General features: G+C 42.2%; 1 protein-coding gene across 1 annotated transcript in view; it reads left to right on the top strand.

Annotated features, from left to right (window-relative positions):
* The window catches only part of DAGLB (diacylglycerol lipase beta), a 130,352-nt gene that overhangs the window by 45,617 nt on the left and 62,945 nt on the right, over positions 1-21,790 (top strand). The window contains exons 3-4 of the mRNA XM_073591030.1: positions 12,838-13,012; positions 19,922-20,183. Coding sequence (XP_073447131.1) covers positions 12,838-13,012; positions 19,922-20,183 — 437 coding nt within the window. The remainder of the gene's footprint in view (positions 1-12,837; positions 13,013-19,921; positions 20,184-21,790) is intronic.

Below are 21,790 nucleotides of genomic sequence, written 5' to 3'. Positions count from 1 at the left end.
GTGAGTGTTGGTGTGCAGCTGTCTCTTGGCAGGTTTGCTGTTGTGCCATGTTCTTTCCATTTGGTTATGATAGATTTGATGGTGCTCCTAGGGATCATCAAAGATTTTGATATTTTTTTTATAACCTAACCCTGACTTGTACTTATCAACAACATTGTCCCTTACTTGTTTGGAGATTTCCTTGGTCTTCATGGCAGTGTTTGGTCAGTGGTGCCTCTTGCTTAGGTGTTGCAGCCTCTGGGGCCTTTAAAAAAAAGTGTGTGTATATAATGACAGATCATGTGACACTTAGCTTGTACACATGTGGACATCATTTCACTAATTATGTGACTTCTGAAGGTAATTGGTTGCAGACCAACATGTCAGGTACATAGCCTGCTTGGCTCCTTATACCGCGCTTTATCAGATATCTTTTGTGATCACGCTATGTACGTATCTTGAATGATGTTTTGTACTTTTTATCCATTTTTATTGAATACATTTTTCACCCTGGATTTATCTGCACTATGTGGAGGCCTTTTTTTATCTTTTTTCCCATGATTTACGCTGTCGGCTGGATATTAACAAGACCTGGTCGGCTGTAGCCCCTACTGTGATTATCTATCACTAACCCCTTGGACGTTGATGCAGGTACATACCATCCTAAAACGCAACAGTCCTGGTCAGAGAGTTGCTGGAGACGATTGTTTTATGCCTGATTGACCCACTGCCGCTGGCGTGTGTACACGTTTTGGGGTAAGAGTACCCATCCCCCTCCCCCAGTGGTGGTTGCACATCCCAGATTGCTGTGTGTGGAAGTCACTCATATTGCATATCCTCCATTTCTTCTCACAAGAAAGACCACAGTCCACTGTTATCTATAAGAGACTATATATCTTTTATGAGAGGTGTTTTTGGACTTTTATAGGTTTATAATAAGCTCAATGGATTATAGATTTGCCGCTGTCAGATGACATTTTTTGTACAGTTATCATATGTGCTATATGTATTCCTTTGTGCTATGCACATAAGAGCTTACCTATCATCTCTTTTGAGGCACTGAACATTTTCAAGTTTATTTTCATTGTATTGTAATTGAGTACAGTCACAACACTATACACCACTATATTCTCTTAGTGCTGCATTTTTTTATTTATTTCTACACAATCTATCACATTGTTGATGCTGGCTGCTTATCTATTTCATTTTATGTTGTTAGTAGCACAACTCTGTTTACTTTATATTTTGCTATTTCTGAAAAATAGTTTTTTATGTATATATTTTTCTAATTTTACTTCACCAACTTGGACTATTGTGTTCTGATCCATCACATATAATTCAGATTAAAAAAACATTGAAATAAAAGCTGTAATGTAACAAAATAGGTAAAAAGCCAAGGGGGTGAATACTTTTGTAAGGCACTGTAATTGTGTACATTCACATTCTACACATTAGCATCTTCTCAGTGCATCTTTGAATACCTCCAAGGCATACATCATGCTAGAATTTTGTAGCTTGTTTTAACTTGTCTCGTATTTCTTCTTAGAAGAGATTTTGGAATGACACAAAGCTACATCAAACGGGACCCAGTCACTTGTTTTTGTACAAGATTGGTCATTGCTGGCTTTTTAGGCTAAAAAATAATAATTGTAAATTGTAAAAACAATTTTTTTTTTTTTTTTTTTTTTTAAATGTTTTTTTATTGACAAAAAAGGCATAAACAGATGTTATTGTCGCTGAAAACCACATATCCACAGATATAGGCAGCAGTGCAGAAACTGTTGCCGTTTTTATAAATCCTGTTTTTAATAATGACAGTTTGTAAATCTCAACATTTCCCATAAAGTAGAGCTTGGTCCTGCCCTTTCTCACCTCCTTAAGAGGCATCTTATTCATGACAGAAAAATGGCAGTTTCTTAAAAGAAGTAGGGCCAAAGCTTTTTTGGCGCTACTTCTCTAATGGATCACAGGAGTACAGTTCTGACGTCACTCAACTGGTCCAGGCTCAGTCTCTCAGTTGCAGTTCTCATCGCAAAGGCAGCAAGGGAAAGATCCACCTAGGTGCGTAATAAGTGTGTTATATATATATATTTTTTTTTTTTTTTTATACCCCATACTACTCTTTTAAAATAAAAGGGCATCCTCCCACCCTCCTTTACTTACCTGTGCTTCCTCACAGCTCTATACTGCTCCACAACTGCCAGCACTACCTGGCACTTCCAGGAATGTATGGGCAAGGTCTACTTAAGCCTGTCTGGTGAAGGAGGCTGCAATTCACATATGAGGACCAGTAGGGTGCTTGCAAGGCAGGAAAGGTTGATCCCAATTTCAAATTTTATAGGAAAAGTTGAGATATCTATATTATTTCAGTTGCCTATGTCTCCGGAAACTGATTGTCTTGCTTAACCGCTTCAGCCCCGGAAGATTTTAGCCCCTTCCTGTCCAGAGCACTTTTTGAAATTCGGCACTGCGTCGCTTTAACTGGTCGTGTGACGTTGCACCCACACAAAATTGAAACAAAACAAGATTTTTTTTTCCCCACAAATAGAGCTTTCTTTTGGTGGTATTTGATCACCTCTGCAGTTTTTTTATTTTTTGCGCTATAAACAAAAAAGAGCAACAATTTTGACCATTGGCAGTTAAATCAAGGGGTTAATTGTGTTCCCTAGTGTGTGTTCTAACTGAAGGGGGAGGGGACTGTGTAAGTGAGATGACAGATCGCTGTTCATACTCTGTATGAACAGACAATGTCTCTTCTCCCCTCAGAGAACCGGAAACTGTGTGTTTACACACACAGATCCCGGTTCTCGGTGTGCCCCGAGCGATCGCAGGAGCCCGGCGGTGATCGCAGTGGCTCCTCGGGCGAGCAGGGGGGCGCGTGCGCACCCCTAGTGGCCAAAAAAGGAAGCGACGTAATGTAACGGCGATTCGCGCAGCCAAGCCATGTTGCCGCAGTACAACTGCGGTGGCTGGTTATCAAGCGGTTAAAGTAACCTTTTCTTAAAGCCCAAGTCCAGCTGGAGCAAAAATGATAAAACTTTCACGTGCACAAATTAAAAATCTGGTGGCAGTACTCGCCTCCTCTCTGGTGCTGTCATCTGCAGACTTGCATACCAATCTAGCGCTGGTTCTCTTCTGGGTTGAATAATTTAAAGACCAGTCTCATTCAACCCACATCCTGTGAACCCAGGTCACCAAGGGCCTGACCCATGCCCTGGACTAACCTGAGAATGCTACATCGAGTGGTACCATGTAACTATGTGGCACTGCTCTCTGTGCCATTTAGGAGCCGCACAATACCAGAGGAAGAAGAATGAATAAAGGGGGCACAATATGGGCCCACTTTCCTGAGATTGTGGCCTCCCCATCCCAGGTTAATTTAAGCACATATTAGTAGCTATAGGGGTATTTGGTAGTTAGGGATTGTAACGAGCCCCTTGCTCCCTCAGTTCCACTCCCCTGACACTCCTCTGCTGCTATAGAATCAGATTGCAGATCGCAACATCTGATTGCTCGGTCATCCAATGCTCCGGGATTAGAACCACAGCTATGTGCTGTTCCACCCCTGTTGTGATAGCTCAGAACAAACACCAGGCAGGCTGTATGTAAGTTCAACCAGGAATCTACTTTATTGCAAAATACAGGCTTTTATACACTAAAAGTGGAGGTGCAGACCTCCTGCTCATATTACTCTAACAATACAGCTGTAACCTAATTAACCTGAGCTAATTAACTAATCCCTTTAGACAGCCTAGATGACTCAGACATGACCTTTAGGCCAGACTGGCCATCTTGTAGTTCAGAAATTCCAATCAACGTTATCACAATAGCAGAGTTAATTAAACACAAACAACAATGGGGATCTAATGACTCTTAGATCCCATACTAGAGACTTATTTACAATACACATTTTAGCAGACAACAGACAGGTAGCTGGAATTGATAACATTAGCATTTAAGAGTAGGAGTCCCAACGGTATGAATCAGTCACTATTCCAATATTCATGACAGGGATGCTGCCCCTTTTAAGGAGTAAAACAAGGGATTCAGGAGGAACCAATTGGAGTTCCGGGAATGTTCTGGGATAGGTTATAAAAGGGTACCAGGAGAGGGGTTTTCCCTCTTCCCGTGGCCAGAGAAGGGAGATGGGAGCTCATACCGTTGCTGCTATGATGCCCATGGTCAGTCAGCTCCTGGAGAAGTCGGGCAGGGAAGGAGGAGAAGCATGGCTGCTTGGCACTAGCTGAAGAAGGACTTAGACGTGCATCCTGAGGGAAGCAGAAGGGGCGTCATGGCGGTGGATGGAGAGCGGGCACACCTGATGAGTTTGGGGCGGAGAGAGCAGGAGCCCGCCCAGCATGAGACACAGAGGAGGTGCACGCCTCCGGAGCAGACAGGCTACAGAAGAAGCCGAAGAGGTTCGTGAGCCGCTGGGAAGAGCGGAGGAAGATGGCGGCAGCAGAGCGACTCGGGGTCGCCGAGTTAACAAGAAAAGGCGGACTTGTTCACAGTCGCTAGCAGGCAGGGGAGGACGGCGGGGCCAGCCTCAGCAGCTCACAAGTGCAGCAAGGGGGCAGCAGCCCACTCTGCAGTCTACGGTTCAGCATGTAGCAGATTTATTACAGCACGGCACTCAGTATGCAGAGGTGCCACAGCAGTTGCAGGTTGGGCAGGCACTACAAGTCCCAGACCCCAGGTTGCTGCTGGAGGAGGAGGTTCAGCAGGACGTGGTACAGCCTCCAGCAGCTGGTGAGTTAACACATTTAAGTGTTTTATCTGGTCTAGTGGGTTCACTGTCATCTCTTGTTCAATCTTTCTCTCATGTGTCTGTTCCTGCTGTCTCTCCAGCTCTGGTCTCTACACCAGTTAACCCTCCTACAGCTCTCCTTACTAATCATCCTGTCAGTTTACCTTCTCAACACAGTGCTGTGGTTGGTCCTAATGTTGGCATTCACAAAGGCATTGTTTTATTTCCTGAGCCATTACACTCGGCTGCGCCTGTAAGGGTTAAAGTCCCTGAAGCTTGCATGAAAGATGCTATGCCCTGCGAGATGTCTCCCCTGGGTTACCATTTACGTTTAGCGGTCAAAGAGAAAATTTGGAAAGGTGAATTTGTAGATATCCTTTCTCTCCTGCCTTTTCATAAGGATTTCATGGCCATAACTGAAAAAAAGGAGGAGTGGAGCGAGGGGGGCAGGCGCAGGCCAATCCCTAGGTCTTTTAATAATTGGTTGCAGGCTTACTGTATCTATTTGGGCATAATGGCAGAAAAGAACCCTGAATTATGCGGGGGGCCTTTTCCAGCATTTGGACCACATTTTGGAAGCCTACAAGAATTTGGGGGGGCTGGGGCGGTTCTATTATGATGAGTCTTTCATACAAAAATTGTCCATTCACCCGTCGCTTAGATGGGGAATGAAGGACGTGGGTCTGTGGCTCAGTTTGATACTGTCACAAAAACAATTTGCACCTAAGCAAGCCACGGTTAACCATTCAAATATGGCCTTTAAAAAAAGGCTGTTTTGCATTCAATGACGGTCAATGCTGTTGGAATACTTCCTGCAAATACAGGCACGAATGCTCATTCTGTGCGGGAGCGCATCCGGTGGCAAAGTGCTTTAATAGGAATGCAAATGTTGGTCCGAGTCAAGAGCAAAGGGACATTTTTCCCAAAAGTCTGCACTCTAGTGAGGCTGGAAAAAATGCGCCCATGGCTGGACAGCTACCCAAACAAGAAGGCATGTTTTCTCATTGAGGGATTTGCTAATGGCTTTCCATTGCCTACTTTTTTGGGAGAAGGGTGTAAAGTGGTTGGTAATTTTAAAGTCTGTGGATCTGTTTCACCACCTCAGGTGGTCCGGGATAAGTTGTGCAAAGAACTTGCTGAAGGGAGATTTTGTTATGTACCTTCGACACGGGGTCTCTTAGGGTGTTGCTAGCAATGCTGCCAGTATCCGCTCAGCAAGTTACACACAGGCCAGATGCACTTCTTAACCAGGGAAAGGTTTATTACTCACTCAGAAAGCGATGTACATTCTTGCATGGAGGAGTCGTAATACAACAGGTCTCCCTCTAAGTATCATGCGGCTGCTTCCACTCCCACACACACTCGCAACTGACATCCTGGTACAGCCCCTCCCCCAGCATGCATCAGGAGAAAGGGGTTAAGGGTCACAGTGATTCTGCACAAACATTACAGAATTGAAGGGCCTTTCGAGCATCCACCTTTCAATCATTTTCGTATTTCCCCATTAGGAGTGGTTCCTAAGAGAGAGCCCAACGCATTCCACATCATACACCATTTGTCTTTCCCGAAAGGCGATTAGTTGAATGATGAAATTGATGGTGCTTCATGCTCAGTTTCATATGCAACGTTTGAGGACGCAATCAGTAACATCAGGTTGTGCGCCCTGGGGCGCTATTGGCGAAAGCCCATATAAAATTGACTTTTCACCTCCTGCCTATTTCCCCATCGGCTTTCAATTCATTACGTTTTTATTTTGATGATCACAATTTTTTTGATAAGTGTCTCCCTATGGGATGTTCGCTGTCGTACTCGTATTTTGAGGCCTTTTCCACATTTCTTTATTGGGTTCTTTGCGTGCAATCCAGTTCGGATAGTGTAATACACTATCTGGATGATTTTTTATTTGTCGGATTCCACTCTCTGTTCTGAGCATTTCGGGCTAGGTCTCAGTGTTTTGGTGTTCCGCTGATAGAGGAAAAAACATGTTTGCCTAACACGTCATTGGAATTCTTGGGCATTGAAATAGATACTTGTAGGATGGAATTTAGTTTGCCTGTGGCAAAATTGAGAAAATTGAAGTCTTCGATAGCAGGGGTGTTGATGAAGAAGATATAGGTAAGAGATGCAATCGCTTTTAGGTATCCTGGCATTTGTGTGCAGGATTATGCAGGTTGGCAGTATCTTTTCATGTCGTCTTTACCTTTCCATTTCGGGTCTGAAATTGCCCCTGGCCCACATTAGATTGACCAGTCCCTTTAAGGAGGATTTATTGGTTTGGTCCAATTTCCTTAATTGTTATAATGGGCAGTCCTTTTTCCAGGCCGACTTTATTCTTGCCCCGGATTTCTGTTTGTTTACGGATGCTGCTGGCTCCAAAGGCTTTGGTGCTATTTGGAAATCGCATTGGTGCTGCACGGCATGGCCAGAGTCGTGGGTGAGAATGCGGGCCACCAATAACGTGGTCCTGTTAGACTTGTTCCCAATTCTAGTGGCGTTGGAGTTATGGGGGCTGGATTTTGCTAATAGACGTATTCTGGTGAGGACAGATAATAAGGTTGTGTTTATATGCAGTAAATTGCCTCTCGTCGAGTTCCTGGTTGGTGATCAAAGTGCTAGGGCAGGTTGTTTGTTTTTTTAAAGCTAGGTATACTACCGGTGTTTTGAATAATATTGCCGATTTCTCTGTCTCGGTTTCAGATGGACCGTTTTCGTTTTTTTGCTTCCGGAGGCAGATGAAGAAGGCTTCCCATGCCCAGAGCATCTGTGGGAAGTGATATGACGGTGGTGTTAGCAGCAGTTAGGGGTTCGTTAGCCCCCAAGACCTGGTCCTGTTACTCACACACTGCTTGAAGAAGTTGGGTGGTATTTGCCAGCTCTGAAGGGTTCGGTGCTATAAAACGATCTGAGGAATCTGTTTTGGCTTTCTTGTCCCTTTTTAATGTGGCAGCACCTTTCTTGTAGTCAGGTGACGAAAACACTGGCTGGCATTTCCTTTTTCTGTAGGCTAATGGGTTTGCAACCTTGTATGTCTTATTTCTCTGTGAAATAGGCACTGAAGGGTTACAGGAGGACAACTTTTGTCTCTGATAACAGAAGACCGATCTCTCTTGACATCCTTAGTGGCCTTTGCAGGGGTTACACAGGTTGTTTGCTTCTCAGCCTATGAAGCTTCACTTTTCAAAACTGCCTATGTGCTCGCCTTTTTCAGTGCATTCTGTATCTCGGAGTTGGTGCCGGTAAACAAGCAAGGTAGTTCTGGAATTTGGTATGACCAAGTGGTGGTTGACCACTCAGGAGTGCATATTTGGCTACAAAGTTCCAAAACAGATCAATGTGGCAAGGGCAGGTGGTAGGTCAACCTCCGGGCGAGCGTTGACGTTTTCCTGTGCCCGGTAGCTTCAGTTCGGCAATTCATGGGGTCTAGGCCTACTGGGGTGGGGCACTTCCTTTATTCATACAAATTTATTGCCTCTTACCAAGTACCAGTTTGATGCAGTCTTCCGTAAATGCTTAGTGCATATGGGATTAAGCAACTTTTTAGGTTCTCCTCACAAATTTGGGATAAGCGCAGCTTCAGAGGCAGCCCGTAGGGGATTACCGGAATCTGACATTAAGGAGTTGGGGAGGTAGAAGTCAAAATGTTTTCAGCTATATGTTCGACCTAATTTATTTGTTTAAATTTTATAGGTATGCAACATACGGTGTGGATTCTGGAACATTCTTTGTGTATTGGGCTCGTAAAAGAGCGGCTCAACGCAGTTATTCAATAAATTTGTCCTTGCAGCTGGAATCTTTTCAGTTATATTGGAAGGGTATAAGTGGTGTCAACTTTATTTTCATTTATCCAGGTTATGTCAAAGTTGGCCCTCACCTACTATTTTGGTCGTTCATTTAGGGGGTAATGATTTAGGGTACATGAGAACCTTAGACTTGCTGTTCATGATAAAGTGGGACCTCTATCGTTTTAGTGTTTCTTTCCCAGGTACAACGATAGTCTTTACCGAAGTTGTCCCTCGTCTTTCTTGGCTTTCCTCTGGTCAGAGGAGGGTTATGGAAAAAAATTAGGAAAAGGGTTTAACCACTTGCCGACCGGGCCATAGCCGAAAGCCAGAGGACCCGGCGCATCACGGATCACGGTAAACGGCCGCTAATCGCGGCCGTCTACCATGTGATCGCTCCGAGCGATCACATGTCAACAGACCGGCGTCATGACATGACGCCGGTTCCTCCCTCCCCTCTCTGTACCGATCGGTACAGTGCGAGGGGAGAGGTGGAGGGATCGGATGGCAGCACCGCTGTGGGCTGCATGTGTAGTGCCCACAGCGGTGCTCAGTGACAATTGTAGTCACATCCATCCATCCCTCCATGCTCAGCCATCCCTGCATAATACCCCGCAATACTCTGCATAATACCCCGCAATACTCTGCATAATACCCCGCAATACTCTGCATAATACCCCGCAATACTCTGCATAATACCCCGCAATACTCTGCATAATACCCCGCAATACTCTGCATAATACCCCGCAATACTCTGCATAATACCCCGCAATACTCTGCATAATACCCCGCAATACTCTGCATAATACCCCGCAATACTCTGCATAATACCCCGCAATACTCTGCATAATACCCCGCAATACTCTGCATAATACCCCACAATACTCTGCAATATACCCGGCACTACTCTGCAATATACCCGGTACTAATCTGCAATATACCCAGCAATATACCCTGCACTACTCTGCAATATACACAGCAATACTCTGCAATATACCCGGCACTACTCTGCAATGTACCCCGCAATACTCTGCAATGTACCCTGCACTACTCTGCAATATACCCTGCACTACTCTGCAATGCTCTGCAATATACCCAGCAATACTCTGCAATATACCCCGCAATACTTTGCAATATACCCTGCAATACTCCGCAATACTCTGCAATACCCCGCAATACTCTGCAATACCCCGCAATACTCTGCAATTTTTAACCAGTTCCCGCCCACAGCCATATGACGTCCTTGACTTTGAGCAGGGATATCTGAATGATGCCTGCAGCTACAGACATCATTCAGATATCAGCTTTTTTAGCCGGCGATTTCCTACACCATAAGAATGATCATAGCGGCTGTTCCACTGCTTGATCGTTCTTATGGGAGGCGAGAGGGGACGCCCCCCCCCCTTCCCGCCACCCTCCGGTGCTTCTACCGACTCACCGCTACGATCGAAGCCAAGATCGTTTTTTTTTTTTTTTTATTTCAGGCACAGCCTAGAGGTGAGATGTGGGGTCTTATTGACCCCATATCTCACTGTAAAGAGGACCTGTCATGCCATATTCCTATTACATGGGATGTTTACATTCCTTGTAATAGAAATAAAAGTGATCAAAAATTTTTTTGGGGGGGAAAAAGTGTCAAACTAAAATAAATAAAGTAAAATAAACAATAAAAAAAAATTTTTAAAGTGCCCATGTCCGTGTGCTCGCATGCAGAAGCGAACACATACGTAAGTCCCGCCCACATATGAAAACGGTGTTCAAACCACACGTGAGGTATCACTGCGAACAATGGAGCGAGAGCAATAATTTTGGCCCTAGACCTCCTCTGTAACTCAAAACATGTAACCAGTAAAAAATTTTAAAGCGTCACCTATGGAGACTTTTAAGTAGTGACGTTTGGCACCATTCCACGAGAGTGTGCAATTTTGAAGGGTGACATGTTAGGTATCTATTTACTCGGCGTAACTTCATCTTTCACATTATGCAAAAACATTGGGCTAACTTTACCGTTTTGTTTTTTTTTAAAGCACAAAAACTGTTTTTTTTCCCAAAAAAACGCGTTCTAAAAATTGCTGCGCAAATACCGTGCGAGATAAAAAGTTGCAACAACCGCCATTGTATTCTCTAGGGTCTTTGCTTAAAAAAATATATATATATAATGTTTTGGGGTTCTATGTAATTTTCTAGCAAATAAATTTATTATTTTCACATGTAGGAGAGAAATATAAGAATTGGCCTGGGTGCTCCAGAACGCCTGAAGGTGCTCCGTGCATGTTGGGCCTCTGTATGTGGCCACGCTGTGTAAAAGTCTCACACATGTGGTATCACCATACTCGGGAGTAATAGCAGAATGTGTTTTGGGGTGTAATTTGTGGTATGCATATGCGGTGTGTGAGAAATAACCTTCTAATATGACAATTTTGTGAAAAAAAAAAATCTTGATTTTGCAAAGAATTGTGGGAAAAGATGACAATTTCAAAAAAACTCATCATGCATCTTTCTAAATACCTTGGAATGTCTACTTTCCAAGTAGGGGTCATTTGGGAGGTATTTGTACTTTTCTGGCATGTTAGGGTCTCAAGAAATGAGATAGGCCGTCAGTACTTCAGGTGTGATCAATTTTCAGATATTGGCACCATAGCTTTTGGACTCTCTAACATTCTCAAAGACCAAATAATATACACCAAGTTGTACTTATTTTTACCAAAGATATGTAGCAGTATAAATTTTGGCCAAAATTTACGAAGGAAAAATTACTAATTTGCTAAATTTTATAACAGAAACAAAGAAAAATTAATTTTTTTACCAAATTTTCAGTCTCTTTTCTTTTATAGCGCAAAAAATAAAAAAACCCAACGGTGATTAAATACCACCAAAAGAAAGCTCTATTTGTGTGAAAAAAAGGACAAAAATTTCATATGGGTAAAGTGTTGTATGACTGAGTAATTGTCATTCAAAGTGTGAGAGCACCGAAAGCTGAAAATTGGTCTGGTTAGGAAGGGGGTTTAAGTGCCCAGTGGTCAAGTGGTTAATAGGGCGCTTGAAAAATGCACGCCCAGGATTGGTGGTTTGTCATATCGGCACATAGATCTGGAAGGTGGTATTCCAGGGTTATGCAGGCCTGATGGAGTTCACCTCTCGGATGTGTGTCTCGATATTTTCAACCTGGGGCTGTAGTACAGTATCGAGTTTGCCGCGGCAGTGGGGGTGGGCTGGTCTTGATGTTTTTCAAGCCTGGCTTGTGGGGACTGTTATTTATATTTAAATATGTGAATTGCTGCTCGAGTTCTAAAAACTGAGCAGAAAGAAAACTGTTTCGTTGAATTTATGATGTTATATGATAATAAAAGAGTTATGAATAATAAATTGTTTAAACCAATAAAGGTGCCGCGGCCAATTTTTGCCAAACGAATGTTTTGTGTTATTTAATTGTTTTATATGGGGAAGGTATTTGGTTGGGTGGGTGTGGCCTACAATCTCACACTTGTGACACCTCTGGGCATCATTCAACCTCATGAAAGAGAAGCACTGGATTGGTGAACGCATAAGTGGAAAACTAGGGCAGCGCATCCATTGGGCATTAGGTTCTTTTTCAGTTGCTCGAGTTTGTGACCAGTTTACTTTACAGGAAATCTTTTTCTAGATAAATATATAGGCTGCTGCTGTTTCTAAAGTGCTAGTTCCTTTGTTACATTGAAAAAATGCACTTGTCCACTGACTTCACAAAAACAAAAATTCTAAACCTGCAGTTTATACAGAGAGGCATAAATACCCTTGTCGATGTTGGCCAAAATTTATTCCAACTGGGTAAAATTGTTTTCTGGCCTTTAAGAGGTTCTGTCACCAGTGCAAAAATAAAAAGTACAACCTTTAGAAAAGGAGATTAACAATTCTACTGAGCTGGCTGAAACTAGCTTTTGTAGAAGACTATTGTGTATTTTCATGGTACTTCCATAGGTGGAGGTTAAACCTTTTTCTTCCTAGTGGAGTTCCCCTGTGTCTTTTTGTTAATATTTTTTAAATTGAACAACTTTCTACCCATTTGGACCATTTCATGAATTGATACAAAGTGAGTATACCAAGGTGACAAAAAGAGAAAAAGGTTTTATAGGTGTTGGACGAGTTGACTGTGTGGTATTGGGACCAGGTTCGTTGTTTTTATGCATTGCATAAATTTAACAAGCCATTGAAAAAATTAATCTTTTTTGTTTTTCGTGTATCTGTTATTCTTGACTTCTGGCTGATTGTTGAAAGCTCATACACCTTTTTCATTGTGGCATTATGTGATTACCATGCACAACAACTGTTCTTTACAGATGCTCTGTTTTTCAGGTACAATCTCCAACCCAGGACCCAGGAAGTGCATGCCCAAGCTGGTTTACATCCGCCTGGCTTTCTATGTACCAGAGCTTGCGTGGGCAGTGTTAGGAGCAATCTGGGTGTCAGACAATGGAGTCCAGTGTGGCAAATCAGTGGTTCATGTTATTTTGGTTACAGTTATTGCTAGGTAATTTCAATCCTTAACAACTTTGACTAGTATTTTTCTTGTCCTGCATGTTGGTTAATTGAGAAGTCTCCTTTCAATGTGTTTTCTGTTCCCCAAGTCACAGAGTACATGTAGTACTTTGCCCCATTTTCCTAAAAACTGTCTAAAACTGGCTGAGTGGTAGGACAAGGCCCCTTCCTCACCTGCACAGCCGTTTGACAACACAGCTAGCAAGAAAAAGGCTGGTTTGACAGGTTGCATGTTTCTCTGTCTCAAACAGATTGGAATGTTTTGGCTGGCAAGACCCCACCCTCCTGCATTCCTCATAAGATGTTTGCCTTGTGCAAGTGCGTGGAGAGGGTTAAATGTGCAGCCATCTCCTTGCTAGCTGTGTTGTCAGATGATTGAGGAGGGTTGCCCTGTCCTACCTCACAGCTGGCTTTAGAGAGTACATAGACAAAGATGATAAGTACTACATGTACTTTTATTCCTAGGGAACAGGGCACATTAATAAAATTGAAATGAGCCTACTTCTTTAAAGGTTTACCATAATCTTTCTACATACAATTTAATTACTGGAAGAACCAAGTTTGTTGTATACCTCTCCTACCCTTTTACTTTACATTATCCCTTCCTAAAATAACCCTGACATGAAAGCAAGAGGTTGCCATTGCTGACGACTCAACTTGTGAAAAATGCAAGTTGCCTGGCTGTCATGCTGACCCTCTTACTTTAACGTAGATCTATAGGTAAAATTTTATTTATATTTTTTCATTTTGGAAAGAGTAGTTCCCTTCACTTCCTGTCCCATAGACAAAACCGCAAGTGAGAGGAAATCCCTGGAAAGTTCACTGATGCTTCCTGTGTAACTACTTGCCCGTACGATGCATGGCCAAACAGTTTACACACACAGTCTGCAAGAGCCCTGAATTGCACCCACGATCTGCTGATTGTGGGTGCAATGCTTTCCAGACTCCCAATAAAAAAAATTATAAATGCACATTTTTTTTTTTTTTTTTACCTGCAAAAAGAGGTGCATTTATAATTATTATTTTTTTTGTTTTTAAAAAGGTGAACTTATCCTTTTAAGGGAATTCTTTGGGGACCCCCAGGTCATCAGAACTAATGACCCCATTTGGGAGATTTCTCCTTTTTATTACTTTTACAAACCAGTACAATCCAAAGTTTGGGATTTGGGATTGTAAACAAGACAAATAGAGAGGGTAAATCTCCCTCATGGGGGGCACAGACAGCAATAAAACATGACAGGGGTTCTAATCCATCTCCATTCTGTCCAAAACTTAAAAAAAATGCCTTTAGTTTATACTTTAATATTTTGAGTCACCAATCCGAAGCAGCAAGCAGATAAGAAGTTCTGACTTTCTGTGCTGCATACATTTTTCTTGCGTAAGTGACTGTTAGTTTGGGCCCCATTGGGTCATAGTGGTATGCCAAATAGTACTTTTTTGAAGATCTTGAATGGCAGCCCCTTTTATTTCTTTCATGAGGGACATGCTTAAAGTGATTGTTAACTCTCACCTTGTAAAACAACCCATTCCGTTTAAAATAGTAAGGAAAGGCAAAACTATTTTGTATAGCTATTAAAAAACAAAAAAACAAAAAACAAAACAACACTATAAATACCCCCCCTCCCTTTTTTTTTTTTTTTTTTTTTTAATTTTTATTTTTTTTATAAATGATCACATTCCCTCTGTTCTCAGCTGCATAAGAGCTGGGGGGAAGTGAAGCAGTAGCACACTGAGCTTCCCAGTGAATGGCTGTGCAGGTGGGGCATGTCAGGACAAGTCTGATCATTGGAGGAGAGCAGGCTGACTTCCCAGCATAGCTAGAGAACTGACCACAGTGTGCTTACCTGCTTAGTGTGGTCAATTTTTAATACGAAAGCAGAGGGACAGACAGGAACACAAGGGATTTCATATGAAAGGAAGTAATACAAAGAGAACAGGATACGTTCTTACATGGTACAGCAGCCACATATTATAAATATGAAGTGTTTGGTTAACAAATGCTTTAATTGAGACAAGTATACATTATACAGTGCATCCGGAAAGTATTCACAGCGCTTCACTTTTTCTACATTTTGTTATGTTACAGCCTTTTCCTCAAAATTTTACAAACGTTACCCCATAATAACGTGAAAGAAGTTTGTTTTGAAATCTTTGCAAGTTTATTAAAAATTGAAAAAAATTACATAAGTACATAAGTATTTACAGCCTTTGCCTTGACGCTCAAAATTGAGCTCAGGTGCATCCTGTTTCTACTGATCATCTTTGAGATGTTTCTACAACTTGGTTGGGATCCACCTGTGGTAAATGTAGTTGATTGGACATCATTTGGAAAGGCACACACCTGTCTATATAAGGTCCCCACAGTTAACATTGCATGTCAGAGCACAAACCAAGCTATGAAGTCCAAGGAATTGGCTGTAGACCTCCGAGACAGGATTGTATTGAGGCGTAGATCTGGGGAAGGGTACAAAACTTTCTGCAGCATTGAAGGTCCAAATGAGCACAGTGGTCTCTATCATCCATAAATGGAAGACGTTTGGAACCACCAAGTCTCTTCCTAGATCCGGCCGCCTGGCCAAACTAAGCGATTGGGGGAGAAAAGCCTTAGTCAAGTAGGTGACCAAGAACTTGATGGTCATTCTGACAGAGCTTCAGCGTTTCTCTGTGGAGAGAGGAGAACTTTCCAGAAGGACAACCATCACTGCAGCACTCCACCAATAAGGCCTGTATGGTAGAGTGGCCAGACAGAAGCCACTTCTCAGTAAAAGGCACATGACAACCTGCCTGGAGTTTGCCAAAAGGCACCTGAAGGACTCTCATGATAAAAAACAATTGCTGGTCTAATGAAACAAAAATGGCACCCTTTGGCCTGAAAGGCAAACATTGTGTCTGGAGGAAATCGGGCACCGCTCATCACCTGTCAATTCCATCCCTACAGTGAAGCATGGTGGTGGGAGCATCATGCTGTGGGGATGTTTTTCAGTGGCAGGAACTGAGAGACTAGTCAGGATTGATGAAAAGATGAATGCAGCAATGTACAGAGACATCCCTGATGAAAACCTGTCCAGAGCGCTCTGGACCTCAGACTGGGGCAAAGGTTCATCTTCCAACAGGACAGTTACCATAAGCACATAGCCAAGATAACAAAGGAGTGGCTATGGGACAACTCTGTGAATATCCTTCAGTGGCCCAGCCAGAGCCCAGACTTGAACCTGATTTGAACATCTCTGGAGAAATCTGAAAATGGCTGTGTACCAACACTCACCATCCAACCTGATGGACCTTGAGAGGTCCTGCAAAAAAGAATGGGAGAAACTTCCCAAAAATAGGTGTGCTGAGCTTGTAGCATCATACTCAAAAAGACTTAGGACTGTAATTGGTGCCAAAGGTGCTTCAACAAAGTATTGAGCAAAGGCTGTGAATACTTACGTGCATGTACTTTTTAATTTTTTTTTAATATACATTTGCAAAACATTTCAAACAAGCTTCTTTCGTGTTGTCATTATGGGTTATTGTTTGTAGAATTTTGAGGAAAATAATGAATTTTAATCCATTTTGAAATAAGGCTGTAACATAACAAAATGTGGAAAAAGTGAAGCATTGTGAATACTTTCCAAATGCACTGTAGATATGCTTTGCTCATATTTCATGTCTGAGGTTTACAACCACTTTAACTCCCATGCATGTACTGAAGGCAGTCTACTCTATAAAAAAAATATTGCATGTCAATGAGCAACTCCACTTTTGTTGAGAAAAAAAACATTCTCCTCTGGGTACATTGTATGTGCATTAACAAACCTTGTTGTAGATTCCAATGTTTTTTTATACTTTAGAAATAGCTCTTTGTCTGTGTCCATGTGCAAAATGAATGGGAGTCATTTTATAATTATCAATCAGCTGCTGGCACCTGCAGGGCTCTGAGGAAATTGTCAGTGTCTGCATCCCTTTTAGATGTGATTTCCCTTTGGAAGTACCTCACCAGAAAAATGTTGTTGCAGGGGATGCTTAAAATCAGATTTGTATCTTCGTGCAGACTTCTGGGAAATTCAATAAGCCAATCACACAAACAGGAAATTACATTTCTAGGGGCGTTCTGTACAACATTTGTGTACAGAAGGCCTCCAGGTAGCCATATTTCATTGAATTTTACAGAAAATTACAGCACCGCAGATTGAAAACAAAGATAATTTTTAATAACGCCCAATTATAATATTACGTGTGTAGGAATTGCATATGCTATATTTCTTTTTACTATATAATGAATACCAATATCACCACTGCAGAGCTCTAAATGCAACTAATCACATCAAACTCATATATGGTCATATAGTTATTATCTGTGCATATATTCAACATAAAATGTCAAGTATTCTCAAACATAGAAAAAGTTCATAAAATGAGTCCACTTCAGTAACCAATGGAACATTCAGTCTTCGCTCAGTGTGCTGTGTGATTCTTTTCCACACTTTATATCTCTGCTTAACCACTTGCATAGACAAATGATGTCTTCGGTTGGCAGTGGAATGCAGGGGTTATGGCTGCAGCAATTCGCCGGTGATTCTCTAACCAATAAAGTGGTCCCAGCGGCAGGTTCACCACGATAACCCCCACTATATAGTCCTCCATGGTATGGGGGACTATAGTGGGGGTTATCATGAGGTGTTTACTCCTTACTCTACTGCTGGAGTCACGGGGGGCTGCTCATCTTTTTCCTTGGGCATTTTGATTGTCAGGGTTTTTTTTTTTTAAATTAATTAATTTATTTTGCACTATCCCATTCTGGCCCCCCTGCTTGCTCTATAGGCTTCTGTCTTGGCGTGTCCTACAGTATCTGTTTTTTACTCGTATATCTGGGCAGATATGTCTAATGTTGTGTATTGCAATGTATATCAGTGCATTGTTTTAAAAAAAAAAAAACACTAACTCTCTGTATTTATTATACATTTGAATGTGAATAATAAAGCTGTTCTATAGTTCTTCCTATACAACCGTTTTTAGTAATATATTTTTCTTTTTTCTCTGGTTGGATCCTATAAAATTCCCATGGGCATATCTCTCGTGTTTTGGCAAGGTTACTTGGGGACTGGATCTGGCCTTAAAACCGGATCGGAGCCACTGTACTAACCATGTAAGGCCATGAGCGATCTCCTCTGCTGAACTGTTGTGTTCTGACAGGGGGATGGAATACCCCCCCCCGCCAGAACACTCTGATCAATGCTCCCTGTAATTGGCTGGGAGCTCTGATCAGGTGTTGGTCGGATGCTGGTTTTCCAGCATGCACGTGCGACAGAAGCCGACCGAATAGACCGACGTACACCAGGGCTGAATGTCTGAAGTAGTGTGTGTGTGTGTGTGTGTGTGTGTGTGTGTGTTTTTTTTTTTTTTTTGTTTTGTTTTTTTGTAACTGGTGTGGCGGTGATACCATAGTAACACTGTACCACTCTGGGGAGTTGATCAGGATTTTTTTTATACTATGATTGCTTTATAGCAGTGAATTTCATTGCAATAAGCAAACATTTTTACCAAATGACAGTGTGCAGACACACTGTATTGTGAATAGCTGTGATTGGCCACAGCTAATCACATGGTACAAATGGGCTGTGATTGGCCCTGTCTGTACCGTGTGATCACTGTGACCGCCGATCACAGCTAGCAACACAATTGTATACAATGAATGGCATTTAAAGGAAGCCATTTATTGCTTACAACTGTCGTGTGATCTGCTGTGATTGGTCACAGCAATCACGTGTTACTGGTAGTGGGCCAATACACTGAATCGGTCATCTGCTGTGTTTCTGACAGATCGCGCCGGAGTGCAGTCCATTCTTGGGAGGACGTCATATGACTTCCTCCCAGAACAATAAGGTTCTAGCACGAACGTCATTTTACAATGACCCAGGTGGAAAGCAGTAAAAGTGCGGAAAAGAGTTGCCATCCCTTTAAAACCGAACACATATTAATTACACAGGTTCTGTGGCTGATTAAGGTGGTAATTAAACTCGGTGCCTTATCTGCAATAAATTGGCCTTAGAACCTGTGCAATTCATATGTGTTTGGGTTTAAAGGGATGAGGTGGCAACCCTAGCACTAAGTGAAGATTGAAGGTTCATTTATTCAATGAAGTGGACTTATTAACTTTATTCTATGTTTGAGAATACTTGACATTTTATGTTGACTATATGCACAGCTAATCACTGTATGACCATATATGAGTTTGATGTGATTAGTTGCATTTAGAGCTCTGCACAGTGGTGAATAATATCGGTATTCATTATATAGTGACATTTTGATGGGGTAATACTGCAGCAACTATAGTTTGGGTTTATGTAAGGCTACTTTCACTCTGAGACGCTACAGCGCTAAAAATAGCACCTGTAAAGTGCCTCTCCTGTGTCTCAGGCTTTCACACTGGAGCGGTGCGCTTGCAGGATGGTCAAAAAAGCCCTGCTGCGCCGCATCTTTGCAGCACCATAGGAGCAGTGTGTTCACCGCTCCTAAAGCGCCCCTTCCTATTGAAAACAATGGGGCAGCGCCGCAAACCCGGTTTTAACCCTTTTTCGGCCGCTAGCGGGGGTTAAAACCACCTAGTCAGCGGCCAAATAGCGGCGCTAAATATAGCGCCGCTTTACCGCCGACACCCCAGTCTGAAAGTAGCCTTATAGTTTAAAATATAATAATAATAATAATAATAATATAGTTTGTGCATTTTTTTTGCTTGGTGTATTTTATAATGTTTAAAGCGCAGAGTAGGGATATATTCTATAATTTATTCTATTTGCTGTTTTCTTCACACGTAAGTAGAATTACATTTTTTTTTTTTTTTTTTTTTAAATCTCTATTTTTATATTTTGTTATTAATAGGTGTGTTTTTTTTTTTTTTTTTCTCTTCTGTGTACTGTAGTTGGATTATCATTCTGTTCACAGCAATCGCCATTATTATTGTGTTTGACCCGCTGGGCCACAAGAAAGCTCTGTATTATGTGGATAAAGCAGATCACAACCTGGAGAGTAGTCAATCGCAGCAGCTACTGTACAATGTCAAGAAGGCGGCTACAAGAGTCTGGGAAACCCGGATCAGACTTCTGTGTTGCTGCATAGGCAGTAACAATGACAACAGAGTGGCTTTCTCGAGTATTGCTGAACTCTTCACCACTTACTTTTCTGTAAGAGATTTATAAAACATTTGTCATTCCCATTAAGGCCTGTTCATACTATTCTGCTGTTTTTGTGATTTTATGTGTCAACAGTGCAAGGTACAATGGGGGACATTTATCAAAACTGGGGCAGACAGATTCTGGAGCTGTGTATAGTAACCAATCATATGCTATTGTTCTATTTGTTCAGTTAAGCTTTAAAAATAAAAGCTTAAAGTTGATTGGTTGCCATGTACAGCTCCTCTAGATTCTGGCTACTTCAGATTTGATAAATTCCTCTCAATGTACTTAGCACAGTCTAGCAGTATGGTGCTTGGCACATGCAGTATGCTTTAATGCATGGCATATACCAGCACAGAGCTGTTAAAAGTTCACAATTGTTCTTAATCTGTCACTGTGTATTTTCCTGTGAAATTCACTCTTAAAGTGATATTTAAAAAAAAGAAAAATAACTAACATGTTATACTTACCTGCTCTGTGCAGTGATTTTGCACAGAGCAGCCCCCGGTGCTCCTGGCCAATCCTTCCTGCCAAGTGCCCCCAGAGCAAGCAGCTTGTAGTGGGGACACCTAAGCAGGCTCGCTCCCGAACCGCTGCTCGGCATGTCCATTCACACATGCAGCTGCGGCTCGGCCCCCGACCCCTATCTCTCCTCATTGGCTGTGATTGCTGTCTCAGCCAATGAGGAAGGGTCCCCAGAGAGCTGAGGTTAAGTCACAGGTTTTTTAACTTAATGTATTTTGTAGAGTAAGGTAAAAAAACACCTGTGCAAAAAGATCTCCAGCCTCCCTTGTACATATGTGAGCGTGATCCTGTGATTAGCACAGCGGTGGTCTGTGCTCTTTCCCTCCTCACTGGGCAGAGTGTCCATAAGATTTTGTGAGGGGGGGATGGGGCCGAGCCACCCTGTCTGTGTCAATAGACACAGACAGGGTGGCTCAGGGGAGAGCCTTCATGAGTGTCCCCATAGAAAGCAGCTTTCTAAAGGGCACTCCCTAAAGAGTTGGTGGAGCCAGGAACACCAGTGGGGAACCCGGGGAGAGGAGGATCAGGGCTGCTCTGCACAAAAACCATTGCACAGAGCAGTTAAGTAAAACATGTTTATTTATTACAAAAGAAAAAAAAATCAAAGCTTTAATATTGCTTTAATTAAAGGAAATCCATATTGAAAGAAATATGTGGGCTGCCATTGTTGACCTACCTCTGAAACTAATTGCCTGGCTGCTTGTCTTCAGCATTTTTAATATTTACTGCCCTGGAACAAACTTGCAGAAGATAGAAGTCCTCATGAAGCTGGCACTCCTGATCTGCTCATGTTTCTCCTTTTTTATTGAAGTTGTTAAATGGCATTACACCTCTTTCCATGTAAACCATTTTTCAACGACTTCAACCTTTTCTGTGGAAACAATACATTCCTGCCTGTAAAGAATAAGATCTCGTGGAACATGTTGGAAAAAAAAAAAAACTTAATTGAGTTTGGGTGTGTCAGAGTGCCCCCTACTGGACAGTGTGGTTCCTACATGAGTGCTGTGCTCTTATTGATGTAGCACCTGCCAGAAGGTTTCACATAGTTCAATATACTACTGTTATATTACTACTACTACTACTGTGTCTGA

The sequence above is a fragment of the Aquarana catesbeiana genome, linkage group LG06 (genome assembly GCF_042186555.1).
Source record: "Aquarana catesbeiana isolate 2022-GZ linkage group LG06, ASM4218655v1, whole genome shotgun sequence".
In the NCBI taxonomy this organism is placed as follows: domain Eukaryota; kingdom Metazoa; phylum Chordata; class Amphibia; order Anura; family Ranidae; genus Aquarana; species Aquarana catesbeiana.
The sequence above is the reverse complement of the archived record's forward strand: the minus strand, read 5'-3'. Positions and strand labels throughout refer to the sequence as shown.